The 16,927-nt window shown below is 39.4% G+C and overlaps 1 protein-coding gene and 1 pseudogene across 1 annotated transcript in view; one reads left to right on the forward strand and one right to left on the reverse strand.

Moving 5' to 3' along the window:
- The window catches only part of CUL5 (cullin 5), a 112,467-nt gene that overhangs the window by 11,661 nt on the left and 83,879 nt on the right, over window positions 1-16,927 (forward strand). Inside the window, exon 2 of the mRNA XM_012474591.3 lies at window positions 13,424-13,533. Within this exon, the coding sequence (XP_012330014.1) occupies window positions 13,424-13,533 (110 nt within the window). The remainder of the gene's footprint in view (window positions 1-13,423; window positions 13,534-16,927) is intronic.
- LOC105732495 (small ribosomal subunit protein eS4-like) lies at window positions 1,153-1,938 on the reverse strand (annotated as a pseudogene).

The following is a 16,927-nucleotide window of genomic DNA, read 5'->3' on the forward strand; positions in this document are numbered from 1 at the left end:
CCTGATTAATGCAGGTAGTGTACTTGCAATGTAACAGTGGTTATGAGCTCAACCTCTGGAACCACACTGCTTCTGTTCTCCAGGTTCTGTCAGTTGCTAGCTGTGTGATATTGGGCAAGTTACTTAACATCTCTGTGCCTCCATTTCTGTATCTATAAATAGCAGTAATCTCAAAAAAAAAAATCCTCAGGAAAAAAACATTGCATCTGTATTGAATACATACAGACCTTGTTTCTTCTAATTCCCTAAACAATACAGTATAGCAGCTATTTTAATAGCATTTACATTATAGTAGGTACTATAAGTAATTTAGAGATGATTTAAAGTATATGGGAGGATGTGCATGGGTAATAAGCAAATGCTATGCCATTTTATATCAGGGACTTGAACATCTATGGGTTTTTGTATTCCGGGAAGTAGAGGGGAGTGGGCAGGGTGGGTCCTGGAATCATTTTTTTCACGGATACCAAGGGCCAACCGTACAGTAGTTTTTTTGATTCTTTGGGTTAGTGGGGATTGGCAAATGGGGTTTTAAAAAAAAATCACATAACTGGGAGCACTAGTGGCTCATAAACAGTAAGGGAACCCACACATTCAAATAGCTAACCTCATAATTTACATGAAGTATCTAAAATATGCCAACTGACTTCCTTTGATTAGCGTGCCATTAATTGGATATACAGTCGTTTACTTCATAATGATGTTTTGGTCAACAATGGACCACATATGTAATAGTGGTCTTTTTTTTTTTTTTTTTTTTTTTTTTTTTGCTTTGCTGCTTAGAATAATAGTGGTCTTATAGGATTATAATGGGAGCTAAAAAATTCCTGTTGTCTGGCAATGTTTATTGTAGCCATTGCAATGTAGTAATGCAACAACATATCACTTGTGTTTGTGATGCTGGTGTACATAAACCTATTGCGCTGCCACTCTTATAAAAGTCTAGCACATTTAATTGTGTACAGTACATAATCCTTAGTAATGATAATAAATGGCTGTGTTACTGGTTTATGTATATCTTAGTCCATTTGTGTTGCTGTAAAGAAATACCTGAGAGTGGGTAATTTTTATTATTATTATTTTTTTGCTATTAATCGTGGCACATTATTTTTAATTACGTACAAAGATCTAACATGTCACCCAGGGACCATTTCACCCACTGCTGTGCTTAGCCGCCAGCCTTTTGTTTCTCTCTTCAGCAATGGTGAGGCAGATACCCTTTCCTCGGGGAAGAGAAATCCATGGTTTGTTGCCCTTGCCAATAATAAAGATGTTGGAAAGTAGAGTGGCAAAGCTGTTGCCATTGGCGTCTTTCATGTGAACCACGTCAAAAGATCCAGGGTGCCTCTCTGTTGATGACCACACTAATTCTTCCCAGGTTAGCACCTCCAGTCCCCATACACAGGTTACCAGTGTCGCTTGAAGAAATCTGTAATCTTGCCAGTCTTCAAATCGATCTGAATGGTATCATTCACCTTAATGAGGGGATCAGGGTAGTGGATGGTGTGAGCATTTTGTGTTACCAGAAGAGGGATTCCTTTTGTGCCCACAGAAGTTTTTCTCTTTGTACAACTTGTCCTTGGCCTCCTCAGATGTAATGTGATGTACAGCAAAGCGACGCTTGGTGTCATAGATCAGATGGAAATTCTCTTCCGTCTTACCAGTGCTGATGATATCCATGAATCCAGCAGGGTAGGTTGTATCAGTTTGGACCTTGCCATTGATCTTAATGAACTGCTGCATGTGAATCTTCTTTACTTTATCTCCTGTCTGGGTATACTTAAGTCTATTCCTTAGGAAAATGATGAGAGGGAGACACTCTCTCAACTTATGGGGACCAGTGAATGGTCGTGGAGCAAACACACTGGTCAGTTTATCCAGCATCCAGTGCTTTGGCGCTGCTGCCCACTTCAGATGCTTCTTGGGACCACAAGCCATGGCTGCGTTAGGCAAGAAAAGAGGAGACAGTGTAATTTATGAAGAAAAGGTTTATTTGGCCCGCAGTTCTGTAGACTGGTGAGATCCTCAGCCTGCTTCTATTCATGACAGAAGGTGAAGGGAAACCTGTGTGTGTAGAGATCACATGGCAAGAAAGAAAGCAAGAGAGTGGGGAGAGGTACCAGACTCTTTTTAACAACCAGTCTGTTGTTGTTAGGGAACTAACAGAGAACTCACTCAACAGCTCACCACCCCTCCCCCAACCCCACTGGCATTAATCTATTCATGAGGGATCCACCACAACCCTACACCTTTCCTTAGGCTCGCCTCCAACATTGGGGATCAAATTTCAACATGAGGCTTGGTGGACAAACATCCAAACTGTAGCATTGCATTTACTGTAATACACTTTTTATTATTTTAGAGTGTACACCTAATAAATTTAAAAGTTGACTCTAAAATAGCCTCAGGACCTTTAGGAGGCATTCCAGAAGAAGGCATTGTTATCATAGGAGATGACAGCTCCATTCAGGTTAGTGTACCTGAAGACTTTCCAGTGGGACAAGATGTGAAGGTTGAAGACAGTGATGCTGATGGGCCTGACCCTGTGTGGGACTACGCTAGTGTGTATGTTTGTCTTAGTTTTTGTTTATTTTTTTGAGACAGAGTTTCACTCTCAGGCTGGAGTCTGGAGTGCAATGGCACAGTCTCGGCTCACCGCAACCTCTGCCTGCCAGGTTCAAGCAATTCTCCTACCTTAGCCTCCCAAGTAGCTGGGATTACAGGCCTGTGCCGCCACGCCTGGCCAGTTTTTTGTATTTTTAGTAGAGACAGGGTTTCACCATGTTAGCCAGGATGGTCTTGATCTCCTGACCTTGTGATCCGCCTGCCTCAGCCTCCCAAAGTGTTGGGATTTTAGGCGTGAGCCACCGTGCCCGGCTGTTTGTCTTAGTTTTTAATGAAAAAGTTTAAAAATTTAAAAAAACCCTTTTTTTAATAAGAAAATTAGTTTATAGAATAAGGATATAAAGAAAGTAAATGCGTTTGGGAAGCTGTATAATGTGTTTGTGGGTTTTTTGTTGTTGTTTGTTTAAAATAGAGATGGGATCTCACCATGTTGCCCAGGCTGGTCTCAAAATCCTGAGCTCAAGTGATCATTGTGCCTCAGCCTCCCAAAGGGCTAGGATTAGAGGCCTGAGCCACCGTGCCTAGCCATATGTTTGTGTTTCAGGCTAAATGTTAGTACAAAAAAGTCAAAAAGTTTTCCAGAAAAAGGAAAGGTTTTTAAAGTAAAAAAAAATTACAGTAAACTTAATTTATTATTGAAGAAAAGTATTTTCATATGATTTAGCATAGCCTAAGTGTTTATAAAGTGTATAGTAATATACGATGATGTCCTAGGCCTTCACATTTATTCACCACTCACTCACTGACTCACCTAGGGCATCTTCCAGTCCTGCAGACTCCATTCATGGTGAGTGCCCTATTTAGGTGTACTGTGTTTTATCTTTCATACTGTATTTTTACTGTACCTTTTCTACATTTAGATACAGAAATACTTACTATTTTGTTGTAATTGCCTCCAGCTTCAGTTACATGCTGTATAGGTTGGTAGCCTAGGATAACAGACTATACCATACAACCTAAGTGTGTAGTAGGCTCTACCACTGGATTTGTGTAAGTACATACTATTATTTCACACAATGATAAAATTGCTTAACGATGCATTTCTCAGAATATCATTAAGTGACGCATGACTGTGATCCCCAATCAGTATGGTGGGAACTTTGAGGAGGGAACAAATTCAAATCTTTTTTGTTTTTTGTTTCTTTTTGAGATGAAGTCTCGCTCTTTCGCCCAGGCTGTAGTGCAGTGGTGTGATCTCGGCTCAGTGCAACCTACGCCTCCTGGGTTCAAGTAATTTTCTGCCTCAGCCTCCTGAGTAGCTGAGATTACAGGTGCCCACCACCACACCCTGCTAATTTACAAATCTTAAAACAACTAAACTGGTTGAGTGGTGTTCAAAATGTTGTGGGCATATAAAAGTAAGGTGATAAAAAAATTTGCCCTTAATTCTATGGATGCTATTATTTCTTGCTTTTCCTTCAGCTTGTCTTTTCACCTTAGCTTTTCTTATACCTTTGTCATAAGGAAGATGTAGCAAGATGTAAAGCAATAACACATTATTTGTTTCCTTGTTTTATTTTTAAAATTTATTTATTTTTTGGAGACAGGGTCTCACTCTGTCACTCAGGCTAGAGTGCAGTGGCCTGATCATAGCTCACTGCAGCCTTGAATTCCTGGGCTTAAGTGATGCTCTTGCCTTACTTAGCCTCTTGAGTAGCTGTTGGGACTACTGGTATGTGCCACCACACCCAGCTAATATTTTATTTTACTTTTATTTTTGTAGAGATGGGTTTCACCATGTTGCCCAGACTGGTCTCAAACTCTTGGCCTCAAGTGATTCTCCTGCTTTGACCCAATAGGCATGAGCCACGACACCTAGTTATTTTTTTTTCCAGAGATGGAGTCTCCCTTCAGGCTGGGATGCGGTGGCATGATACTAACTCACTGTAGCCTCAAACCTCTGGGCCCAAACAATTGTCCTGCCTCAGCCTCTGGAGTAGCTAGGACTGCAGGTGTGCCCCACCATACCTGCCTGCCTGCCTGCCTGCCTATCTATCTATCTACCTACCTACCTACCTGCCTGCCTGCCTATCTATCTGTCTATCTATCTATCTATCTTTTCTTTTTTTTTTGAGACAGAGTTTCGCTCTTGTTACCCAGGCTGGAGTGCAATGGCGCGATCTCAGCCCACCGCAACCTCCGCCTCCTGGGTTCAGGCAATTCTCCTGCCTCAGCCTCCTGAGTAGCTGGGATTACAGGCACGCACCACCGTGCCCAGCTAATTTTTTGTATTTTTAGTAGAGACGGGGTTTCACCATGTTGACCAGGATGGTCTCGATCTCTTGACCTCGTGATCCACCTGCCTTGGCCTCCCAAAGTGCTGGGATTACAGGCGTGAGCCACCGCGCCCGGCCCCTATCTATCTATTCTTAGAGATGGGGTCTTGGTATGATGCCCAGGCTAGTCTTGAAATCCTGGCCTCAAGTTATTCTCCCACCTTGGTCTCCCAAAGTACTGGGATTATAGGCATGAGGTCCCTCTGTTTCCTTTTAAATGCAACAGTTGACATCACTAAAATATTGCCATAATATTGCTTCTGTAATTTGACAGGGTATGTTTTGTCCTGTGTGTTATGTAGGGATTTCTGGGTGTTTTCAGGGCAAACCAGTAGGTCAACGTTTGTATTATTTTGTTGTAAAGTAAGTGAATTATTTAAAAATGATTCTATTTGAATCATTTTGCAAGCCAATGGATTTTTCTATTTTTGTTTACATTCTTAGATTTAAACATTCTTATTTTTTAACATGGTATCAATTATTATATTTGTACACCACTATATATCTACTCTTTTACTCATGACCTAGTAAAATGGGTTTGTTATAGGTAAACTAACTGCTTGAAAATACACTGTTAAATTTCAGTGGGAGGTGTGCACATATTTTTAAGCAATAATACATTCTAGAAAGATCTATATAACATATTTCTGGCTGGTAACACCTACCTCCACCCCAGACACAATTTTTTTTTCCTAAGGTAATTAACAGAGGACCCAAACATATTTTTAAAAATTAGATTATTCTTCTGTAATGCACCCTCCCTCCTTGATTCAGTCAAATGATGGTATAATATTTAGGCCTGAAGCCTTAACTCTGTGCTTTTGAGATATAAATTTTCTAACTTTCTCTGAGCCAGTGGTTCAAGGCTGCAGTGAGCAATGATGGTGCCACTGCACTCCAGCCTGGGTGACAGCGAGACCCCCATCTCTGAAAAAAAAAAAAAAAATTATAAAGTTGAGTTGTTTTGCTTGTCTTATGGATATTTTAGTTCTTTACGTATTCTGCATGAGAACCTTTCTTGAATATGTGTATTAGAAATACCTTTCCTGGCCTGGCGCGGTGACTCACACCTATAATCCTAGCACTCTGGGAGGCAAAGGTGTATGGATCATCTGAGATCAGGAGTTAGACACCAGCCTGACCAACATAGTGAAACCTCACCTCTACTGAAAATACAAAATTAGCCAGGCATGGTGGTATATGCCTATAATCCCAGCTGCTTGGGAGGCTGAGGCAGGAGAATCACTTGAACCAGGGAGGTGGAGGTTGTAGTAAGCCTCAATCGTGCCATTGCACTCCTGCTTGGGCAATGAGCAAAACTCCATCTCAAAAAAAAAAAATATCTTCTTCACTCTGTGGGTTGTCTTTTTACTCCCTTAATGGTGACTTTTAATGGCTAAAGTTAATTTTAATATTGTACAGTTTATCAATTTTTTTCCCTTTATGGTTAGTACTTGGTTTTAAGGTCGTATGAGCAATTCAGATTTCTGCTTGTATTAATACTTTGTTAGATTTTTAAAAATAAAAACAAAATTTTAAAATTCTCTTATAGATTGAGTCTTAAGAATATATCCTGGGTGTTTGGTGTTTGAATAAAGAAAAAAAACAAAAGAAAGAATATATCCTGGGACCCTTCAGGAATCCATGTACCACAGTTTAGGGAAGAGTATACTAGAATGTGAGTTGCTTGAGGACTTTTCATTTATGTGCCCCAGTGCACAGTAGAGTCTCAGATATTTGTTCCATGAATAAATGAAATAAATGACAAGGAAGCTCCCCAAAATAAGTTTACTAAACTCTTCTATCAGTATTATTATTTTTGCTTTTTCCTGAAAACTATTTGTTTGGGTTTCAGAAAATATAAGCATTACTAGAATTTGTTTGAATTTTTTTTCCTTTGTAAAATGAACCTAAAAGTTTAAAGGGAGTGTGGTCTGAAATTTTTTATTTTAGTGGAAAGAGACATTTACCTTCTTGGAAAACAGTGTCCTCCTCCTGCTCCTATACCATGTTTGAAAAGAAATGTCTTTTATGTAGTGATGTTTCCACTGTATGGTTTCTAGATCATTGTCTCTAAATTTTTTAAATCATAGATCTGTGCAATTTACTCTATAAGCCTGACAAAATTAAGCCAAGGGCTGGATCTGGCCCATGGATTAGAAGCCCATTAATTCCTTATCTAGGAAAGAAACAGATAGTAGTTAAGAATGTGGCTTTCCCTGCTCTGCCACTTATTGCGTGTAATTTTAGACAAATAATCTAACTTAATCTCAGGTTGTACAGTGTGCATAAAATGGGAATAGACCAGGCACAGTGATCACGCCTGTAATCCCAGCAGTTTGGGAGGCTGAGGCAGGGGGATCGCTTGATCACTTGAGGCCAAGAGTTTGAACCTGCAGTGAGCAATGATTATGTCCCTGCACTTTAGCCTGGATGACAGAGCAAAATCCTATCTCAAAAAAAAGGGGGGAGGGAATAATAATATTACTGAACATGTAGGATAGTTGTAAAGATTAATTCATACTTGTAAACTATTTGGAACACTACAGCACCTAAGACATAATTAGCAGTCAGATATTATAAAGTAAAATAATCACAGTGATGCAGTCATATACGCATCTACACTGAAGATTATTGTGAAGTTAAATAATAGAGGATACAAATGCTCAACTAAAATTTATTTACAGATATCAGATATTCAAACCATTTGTAGAAACGTAAGGAAAGTCAAAAGAAAGAAGTCTTTTGTACAACAGATACATGTACAAAATTTGTTGGCCTTTATAATCCCCAATTAGTGAAATCCCATATATTTGCAATGAAAAAAAATAGTAGAAAATCTTGCAGTGTAATGATTAAACAAAGACAATAGAAATGAGAAATTTTTGCTAAATGCTATCCTTCCATAATCTAAATTTCAATCATCCTACTTGATTACCTGGTACCTCCCTGTCTTTCTGACTCTCTCTAGTGCTGTTATTCCAACAGTTCACCTTCACTACTAGAGCCTTCAGTTCATTGATTCTACCACCTTATTGTTTTATATCTTATATCTGGTTTATAGTTTTCATCAAATTAGAAAACATTTTTACATTTTTCTTCAAATATTCACTACACCTTCACCTCAAGGTTCCAATTATATGTAGGTTAGGTCATTTGATATTGCACAGATCACTGATAGTCATTTAAAAAATATTTTATTTCTATGATGTTCATGCTTTCCTCTACCTTTTTGGTCATATAGTATATCTGTAATAGCTGACGTAATGTCCTTGTTTACTAAATATAACATTTGTGACATTTCTGGGTCAGCTTCTTTTAATGTTTTTTTATTTCTCTTGGTGATAGGTTATATTTTCCTGTTTCTTTGCGTGCTTGGTAGTTTTTAACTGGATGTCGCTTGTGAGTATATGTCATTGTGAGTATATGTTTTAGGGGCTTGATTTAAAAAATTATCTCTAAATACTTTTGGATTTGGCTCTGATGCAATTAGGTAACTTGGAATCAGTCGATACTTCTGAAGCTTACCTTTTTGTTTTGTTAGAGGTGTGTCCAGAATACCACTCCGAGTAGGGCTACTTTGGCTCCACTGTAGACTCAATAACTTTCTGTGAACTCTACCAAATGCCTGGCACTTTAAAGGGTGTTTCCACTCTAGCTGGTGGCAACGCAAACTTTTTCTAGCCTTGTGTGCACTCTGCTGATTGTTCTGCCCATTCCTTCCTAATAATTCTTCCCCCGTCTCATAGTTTTCTCATACCCAGGTTAGTACTCAGCCACAGGCTTGAGGGGCCTTTTCTGTAGGTATCCAGAGCTCCCTTTGTGCCATGAATTCTAGTCACCTCAGCATTTTCAAACTCAGAACTCTGTCACTTAGTGAAACTGTGTTTGAGTTTCCCCTCCTTGTGATGAGGCCTGGAGACACTCTCTAGGCAATATGTTTGGACATTTGTAGCACTCAACTCATTTGTTTTTCTTTTCTCAGGAAGCACTGCCCTGCACTGCCTTTGGCTTTCTAGTTGTTTAGGCAGGAGGGGAAATCTGGTTCCTGTTATTCTGTCATGATTGGAAGCAGAAGTTTCTTTCTCTTTTTATCTTGAATTCCATTTTCTCCCCCTTACCCAACATAAATTCTCTTCTCAGTCATTCTAATCATTCCCTTCAATACACTTTTCACTCCCTTGCCCCTGTCTTGTTCCGCTTGAGAAAAGTGTACAACCCTGTTTTTAAATCCATCTCTCCACTTTTCAGTGTTAGTACCTGTACAGCTGAATGTCATTGGAGAAAGACACAACTATGCTATTTTCACCTTAAATTCATGACCACAATGAGCCCAGCCATACTGCACTTCCATAGTCACTTATTCTTCCGCTTTCTTAGATGTGTTTTTCACATCTTTTCTGTCAACATTGTAGCATTTCCTCCCCCATCTTCTCAGGCATTATCCTTATTTCCACTTCCCTGGGAAATTAAAGCAATAAAATATGAACTTCTCAGAGTCATACAACATCTACCCTCGTACCAGCACCTGCATGTGCATTCGTTTGCCTCCTCCTCTTAGCCTGTAGTCAGTTCTTCCACATATGCACTAGATCCCATTCCCTCTTGCCTACTAGTGCAGTTTAAATCACTAGCAGTTTCTCTCCCATTCCCCACATCATCAACATTTCATTATATCCTGGAACATTCCTGTCAGCATACAATCATACTGTATTTATCCTATTGTTAAAAAATTATTTTTTTACTTCCTCTCACCCTATCAATTACCGTGCCATTTCTTTGGTCTCTTATACATGAAAAATTGTGAAGAGTTGTCTGTCATCTTTCCAGTTTTCTTCTTTGTTTTTGTTTTTATTTACTTACTGATTTTTTGAGATAGGGTCTCACTGTCGCCCAGGCTGGAGCGTGATCTTGGCTCACTGCAACCTCCGCCTCCTGGGTTCAAGTGATTCTCCTGCCTCAGCCTCCCGAGTAGCTGGGGTTGCCTGGGCCCACCACCACACCCAGCTAATTTTTTGTATTTTTCGTAGAGCCAGGGTTTCACCAGGTAGGTCAGGCTGGTCTTGAACTCCTGACTTCAAGTGATCGATCCACCAGCCTCGGCCTCCCAAAGCGCTGGGATTACAGGCATGAGACACTGCACCCAGCCAGATTTTTTTGTATTTTTGGTAGAGATGGGGTTTTGCCATGTTGCCCAGGCTGGTCTCGAACTCCTGGGCTCAAGTGATCTGCCTGCCTCAGCCTTCCAAATTGTTGGGATTACAGGCATGACCCATTGCACCTGGCTCCTCATTCTCTCTTAATTCCACTCTTTATTTCACTGAAATCTGGCTTTTTGTCATTACCACTCTGCAAAAACTACTGTTGACAAAGTTTCAGTGACTTCTATATTGCTGTTTCATTGGTTATTTTACATGATCTATCAGGAGCATTTGTTAAAATTAATTATTCTGTCTTTCTGATATACTTTATTCAGTTGTTGTCCAGAATACCATACTTTTGGTTTTCTTGCTACCTGTGCTCTGGTTGCTCTTTCTGTCTTCTTTGCTAGTTCTTACTCCTCTGTCCGCCTCTTAATGTTGGATACCTAAGACCTCAGACTTGGGTCTATCTCTCACAGTGATCTCATCCAATAACAGGTTTTAAAACCGTCTGTATTCTGATGACTTCCAAGTTTTGATTTTCTAGTTAAATTCTAGATTTCCATATTGAACTCCTATTCAACATTTTCACATGAATGTCTAATAGAGATGTTAAATGTAATATATCTAAAACCAGTCTCACAAACTTTCCTTCATAAGCCTGTCAAATCTTCTTTTATTCTAGTTGATGGTAGTACTGCACTTATTGACCAAAAGCCTTAAAGTCGTGCTTTACTCCATTTTCTCATATCTCAGATGCTTACTGTCAGGAAGTCCTATTAGTACCACCTTTTGGGTATCTAAAATCGAGCACTTCTTACACCTTCTGCCTCCATTGCTGTCACCTCAGTCCAAGTCACCATCAGTGCTTTCTAATCCTATACCCAGTTTTGAGCCTTGTCTCTTATAATGTATTCTCAACAAGTAATGAGGGAGATTTTAAAATATAAATAAGATTATGATACTTGCTCAGAATCTTTTAATGGCTCTTCGTCTCACTTACAGTAGAAACCAGTCTTTATAATGGCCTTCAGGGCCCTACAAGATCCAGCTCAGTAAGATCCAGTAAGCTAAGTTACTTCTGTGACCTTATCTGCTCTCTCCTCTTTCTTTGCTTTGCTTTGCCTTGAATACATTAAGCATGCTTCTACCTTATGTTCTTTGCATTCTGCTTTCTCTGCCTAGAATACTCTTTTCCCAGATATTCCCCCATTGCCAACTCCCTATTGGCTTCCCTGTGGCTCATTTGTGTGAAAAGAGTGCCTGTGAGGGGATTAGTTGTACTGTAAGGAGTAAAGGATGGAGGGACCAGGGTATGGCAAATGTTGAAATCCTCTAAGGAGCCAGTGAATGAGAGAATTCTAGACCTTTTAGCAACTGTTGAGTCCAGCCCGTTTGCTATTCTGAATAATAATGAAAGAATTCAAGAGACTTTGTAGCAAGTTAATAGAAATGAGTCAGCCTTCAGTCAGTCAGTGCAAACATATAAATCAAGCTTCATAGTTGGAAGATTCTTTTGCTTATTTCTAAGGCATTCTCTTTTGTAGATAGTGGATTTGGTGCCCTGACACTTAGTTATGATTTAGTGATATGCTCTTTAGTTTAATAGAGAATAGGTCAAAGAATTACTTGAGCATCATTTTTGGAATCTATTATAAAAGTTTAATAGAAAACATTCAGTTACTAAATTCCTTTTAAAATTGAGTATTGGGGGAAAGTTTATTATGTGTTCTATCAAACAGGAGAACCAAATACATTTTCTGGTACTTAACTATATCTGTATCTATCTATAACTATATCTGTTGCTTATAAGCCAGTATATCTATTAGGATATTAAGAGATTTCAGAGCCTAACCAGTATTTAATTTATCTCTAGTACCTTGCTACTCTGGTTCTTTGTACCTTTTTTATTTTTAATTGCAGGACTTACACTATGTTTAATTTTATAAATTACCAAAAGTGCTTGTGGAAATACACTTAGTTGAAGTTAGAAAGTATCCTCTTGTTAAGAGGGTATTCTGTGTCTCCATGTCACTCAAGAAAAGACTTGTGTGTTCTTTCCATGGGTGACAGAGCAAGACCCTGTCTCAAAAGCAAACAAAAAAAAAAAATCACATAGTCACACTTAACTTGAAAAGGAGTACTAATGACTAACACATATGGGGTCTCTCTCTCCCTTTGTTTTTGGTAATGTAATTGATTATTTTTTTTTTCCTGATGTTGTACCACTTTTACATTCCAGAGATAAACTATATGATTATGAGGTATGATTGTTTTGATATGCCACTTGTTTGATTCGATAATACTTATTTAGATTTTTGCATCTTTGTTCTCTGGTAAGATTGGCCTAGAGTTTCTATTTCTTACACTGTTCTCAACAGTTTAGTGTCAGGGTTTTTTGTTAGCATTATAAAAGGAGATGGGTGTTTTCCTATGTTTTTTTCTCCTCAGTTTTCAGAGTTTATATAGATTTCCAATATACTTTTTGTGAGGAGTTTAAGACAACTACAAAATTAGATGATACAGTCTCCACATAAGACCACTTTCACTTCTGACACCAACTGTAAGTTTGGTGGATTCCCGAAACTCTTAGGTTTGATAATTCATTAGAAAGGCTCACAGCATTTAGTGAAAGCTGTTGTACCCATATTTATGATTTGTTATAGGGAAAGGATTCGGAAGGGAAGAGACTGATAAGGCAGAGCTTTGGAGGGTTCCAAATACAGAACTTCTCTTGCCCTGTCCCCATGTGGTCAGAACACATTTCTCTCCCGGCATCAATGTGTGACAGTATGCATGAGTACCACCAAATAGGGAAGCTCACCCAACCTTTACTGTTGAGTTTTTATGGAGCTTATTCACATAGGTGTAATTGATTAATTGCTCACAAGGATAATTTCGGTCTCCATGTTGACTGACCTTGTGTATCAGTCAACAAAACCCCTATCTCAAGTTACATTGTTCGTCTTTCTGATTGGTCAGCCTCCACCTAGGATTATACAGGTATGGACAGTCCCCTCCCTGAATTGCATTATTAGCCTATCCAGAATGGCCCAAGGCCTCCCAGACAAAGACACACTTATTAAACCTAACTTTCTAAGTGTCCAGAGATTACCTACTAGAAGTCAGGAGAAAAGACCAGACTGTCTCTTTGGATAAGGCCAAATTCTTCACTACATACTTTTGTACAATTAATTTTTCTCTTTTATGATTATCTTCATGTGATTCCTCAATACCAGATTAAGCCTGTAGGGATTCCATTATGGAAAACTGGTTCATTTAAATTTGAGTCCTTCATTTCTCTAGCTGTCTTATAAAAATTACAAGATACTTTTTATTTAACTGCATTAAAGTTAAACTCTTTTTTTTTTTTTTCTCAAGAATAAAGGTTCTCTTCAGTTTGAAGACAAATGGGATTTTATGCGCCCGATTGTTTTGAAGCTTTTACGCCAGGAATCTGTTACAAAACAGCAGTGGTTCGATCTGTTTTCGTAAGTACCCCACTAATTCTGTTTGCTAACATACAGGAAATTTTGGTGATGTCTTTCTATACCCAGATGGAATGTGTAACTCTAGATTGGTCTGTTTACCTATTAAAAAATATTACTAGTTTTGTTGAGGGTCTCCAAGACCTCTCCCAGGTATGATGATTTGCTAGAGGGTTCACAGGACTGAACGTACATTCATACTCACAGCTATGAGTCATTACAGTGACAGGATCCCAAGCAAAATCAGCAAAGGGAAAAGGTACATGGCATGAAGTGCAGGGAAAAGCAAGCAAAAGCTTCCAGGAAGAGTCCTTTCCCAGGGGAGTCACACAGGACTCTTAATTTTTCCAGCAGTGATTGACAACATGTGATATGTTGTCTACCAGAGAAGCTTATTAGAGACTCAGTACTCAGGGTTTTTATGGAGGCTGGTCACATAGGCAGTCTCTCCCAGTGTGTACCAAAATCAGTGTAAACCATAGTATTTGTATAAACAGTTTAGGTACAGTGAGCCACTGTTATTTAGGAAAGTTTTATTTAAGTGTAGGAAACTGTTGACCATTCAAATTCTCAGGTGCCAGCCAAGGACTAATCTTACAAGCAGGCATTTCTAGGGGATGCAGTCTCAGGGGTGCTGGTTTAATGTTTTGCTGTTGGCCAAAATATTTTTACAGCAAAATTATGTCTGCAGGCCCCCGTGTGGCAGGGCAAGACCAACCTGTAGTATTGATCTCAGTTATCTTTTTTTATTTTTTATTTTTTTGAGATAGAGTCTTGCTGTTTCCCAGGCTGGAGTACAGGGGCACCATCTTGGCTCCCTGCAACCTCTGTTTCCCGGGTTCAAGTGATTCTCATGCCTCAACTTCCTGAGTAGCTGGGCTTACAGGCATGTGCCACCATGCCCAACCGATCTTTGTATTTTTAGTAGAGACAGGGTTTCGCCATGTTGTCCAGGTTGGTCTCAAACTCCTGACCTCAGGTGATCTGCCCGCCTCTGCCTCCCAAAGTCCTGGGATTACAGGCATGAGCCACCATGCCTGGCCAATTATCCCTTTTTAGGGGTCCTGAATTTAGCCAGTTAAAACAAACACCATAGATCATAAGGTGTATCTTAGAAAACCATGTGGCTTTCTCTTTCAGTTTCTGTATGGGCCATTTTTAACATGGTCAACTCAGGGATAAGTGTCAACTCAGGCACAGCACAACTCAGGGCAGTAAGTTGAAGCAGACCTGAAAGCCTTCCAGGATTGAGACAGTGCCATGCTAGGGTACATACACTGACAAATAATCCCAGAGGGCTCATGTAGTACTCCTGGAAACATGTTTAAAATTGTTAAGATACCCCAAGCAAGATATTAGGTGGTGCAGGTTAACAAGGCCCTCGCTGTGGCCTCCTACCATGGGGCCTTACATCGTGGGGTTCCCAATTCAGTGTAGTTGACTTATAATTCAGTTCAGGCCTTGGTTTCAGCAGGACTGCCTGAAGGCAGTTAGTTCCAAACAGGAGGTGTTCTACATGGAAAGTGCAGAAGCTGAGGCTGTTCCTTGCCATCTCATAGTTGGTGCTGTTAGGTATGATTTTAAGTTCAGCAGTCAGTTTGAATTAAAAGGACTCATGGCAGCTTGCAAAGGCAACCCTGAGAGATTCCCTTTAAGAAAAGTGGGAAAGCTTTCAGGAATAGTTGTGAAAAGCAAAAATCATTAATGTCCTCTTCCTTTCCTGTCCCTGCTCAGATGCTAGGTTTTGTTTTCTCTTCCTTATAAAATCAGTGTATCCTTTTCAGTAATGAAAATCTCATGTCTTCTCAATCATCCAGGTCTGCATGAGGGACAGAAGATGTTTTTTACTGAAAAACATTTTTATACAACTTAATTAGACATATTATATTTAGGAATTGATCAGGATGAAATCCTGAATTTTTGAAACTTTTCAAAATGGGCTTATGTTATCTCCCACCCTTTTTGTCCTGATCATTTGTCTAGTGCTAGAAAAGATCAGTTCCTTTCTGGGGATAGCTGTGTTTAATAACCAAACGGACTTACTAAGGTGTGTGTGTACCAGGAGGGAAAGAGAGAAATAGAGTCAGGTTATTAAATCTGTTGCAAACTGTAACCAATCTAGAAAGGCAAACACAAGTCAGTAGCAGTGAAACATCTCAAGAAGGGGTTAAAATCTAATCTGTAAGAAGTGGGCAAAGGGGCTACACTCTTTGTGATGTGCCCTCTCCCAACTGAAAGCTTTTGGTAGGAAACACCAGTTGAGAATACTTTTAGTCTCCATATTAGATATATAAGACTAATCAGCAGCTTGATTTTGGGTAGTCCCATCACAGAATAAGCCTTTTTCTTTGGATATCTGTGAGTGGTTGAGGTGGTCCAGCCAGAATCCATGATGTTTTTATAGTTTCTGGCTCCACAAGAGGGCCAAAGCAGCTTACACCTGTAATCCCAGGACTTTGGGAAGCCAAGACAAAATGATCGCTTGAGCCCAGGAATTCAAGACCAGCCTAGGCAACATAGAGAGACTCTATCTCTAAAAAAACAAACAAAAAAATCCCCATGTGGTGGCACACGCCTGTAGTCCCATTTAGTTGGGAGCTGAGGTGAGAGGATTGCTTGAACTCTCAAGCAGATTGCTTGCTGCATTGAGGCTGCAGGAAGCTATGATCACACCACTACATTCCAGACTGAGTGACAGAGCGAGACCCTGTCTCAAAAAAAAACAGAAAAAGTATTTCAGGCAAAGTCCTGTTTACTGAGTATATGCCTGCTTTCAGTTCAGCACAGCTTGTGTTAAGATTGAAATAGCCCAGTAGCAGAGTGTCATGTTTCAGCCTAGCGTCAGATCCAGGTAATTGAGATCTGTGATTTCAGGATTCCAAAAAAGTTAGTGTCTTGTCTTTGGCAGCAGCAAAGCCAAGATACTTCAGGCTCACAGTCATATTTCAAGTCCAAGTGATCAGCAAGACTATCCGAAGTCCTATTTTACCTTGTCAGTCTTACGATCCAAATTGATCCCCTCAAAAATATGCATATCAGCCTGGAAAATCATCAGGCTTCTAAGGGTCAGACATCTAATTTCACAAGAATTCAATAGCAATGAAAAACTGCATTTAAAATTCCTAAAGTGTATTTCTTCCATCTGGAGATTTCCTTTGTTTTCATGTTGTCTGTCTTTTTCCAGAGGCAGCAGTAGTTAAAAAAAACAGAATATGCATTGGAACCAAATCATTTTCTGAGTGAAAAAAAAAAAAAAACATAGTAAATATCGTCCATTGTGAAGCGCTTACCCTGTTCCCAATACTCAAAGAGTTGAAATTCCAGTCTCTTCAGCAGAAAAAAAAGCAGGAAGTTTTGTCTCACTAACTTTTCCTGGAGCAATCCCTCTAGCATTTAT

Source organism: Aotus nancymaae, unplaced genomic scaffold, assembly GCF_030222135.1.
Source record: "Aotus nancymaae isolate 86718 unplaced genomic scaffold, 86718_ANA_hifiasm-v0.15.2.pri h1tg000012l, whole genome shotgun sequence".
NCBI lineage: Eukaryota > Metazoa > Chordata > Mammalia > Primates > Aotidae > Aotus > Aotus nancymaae.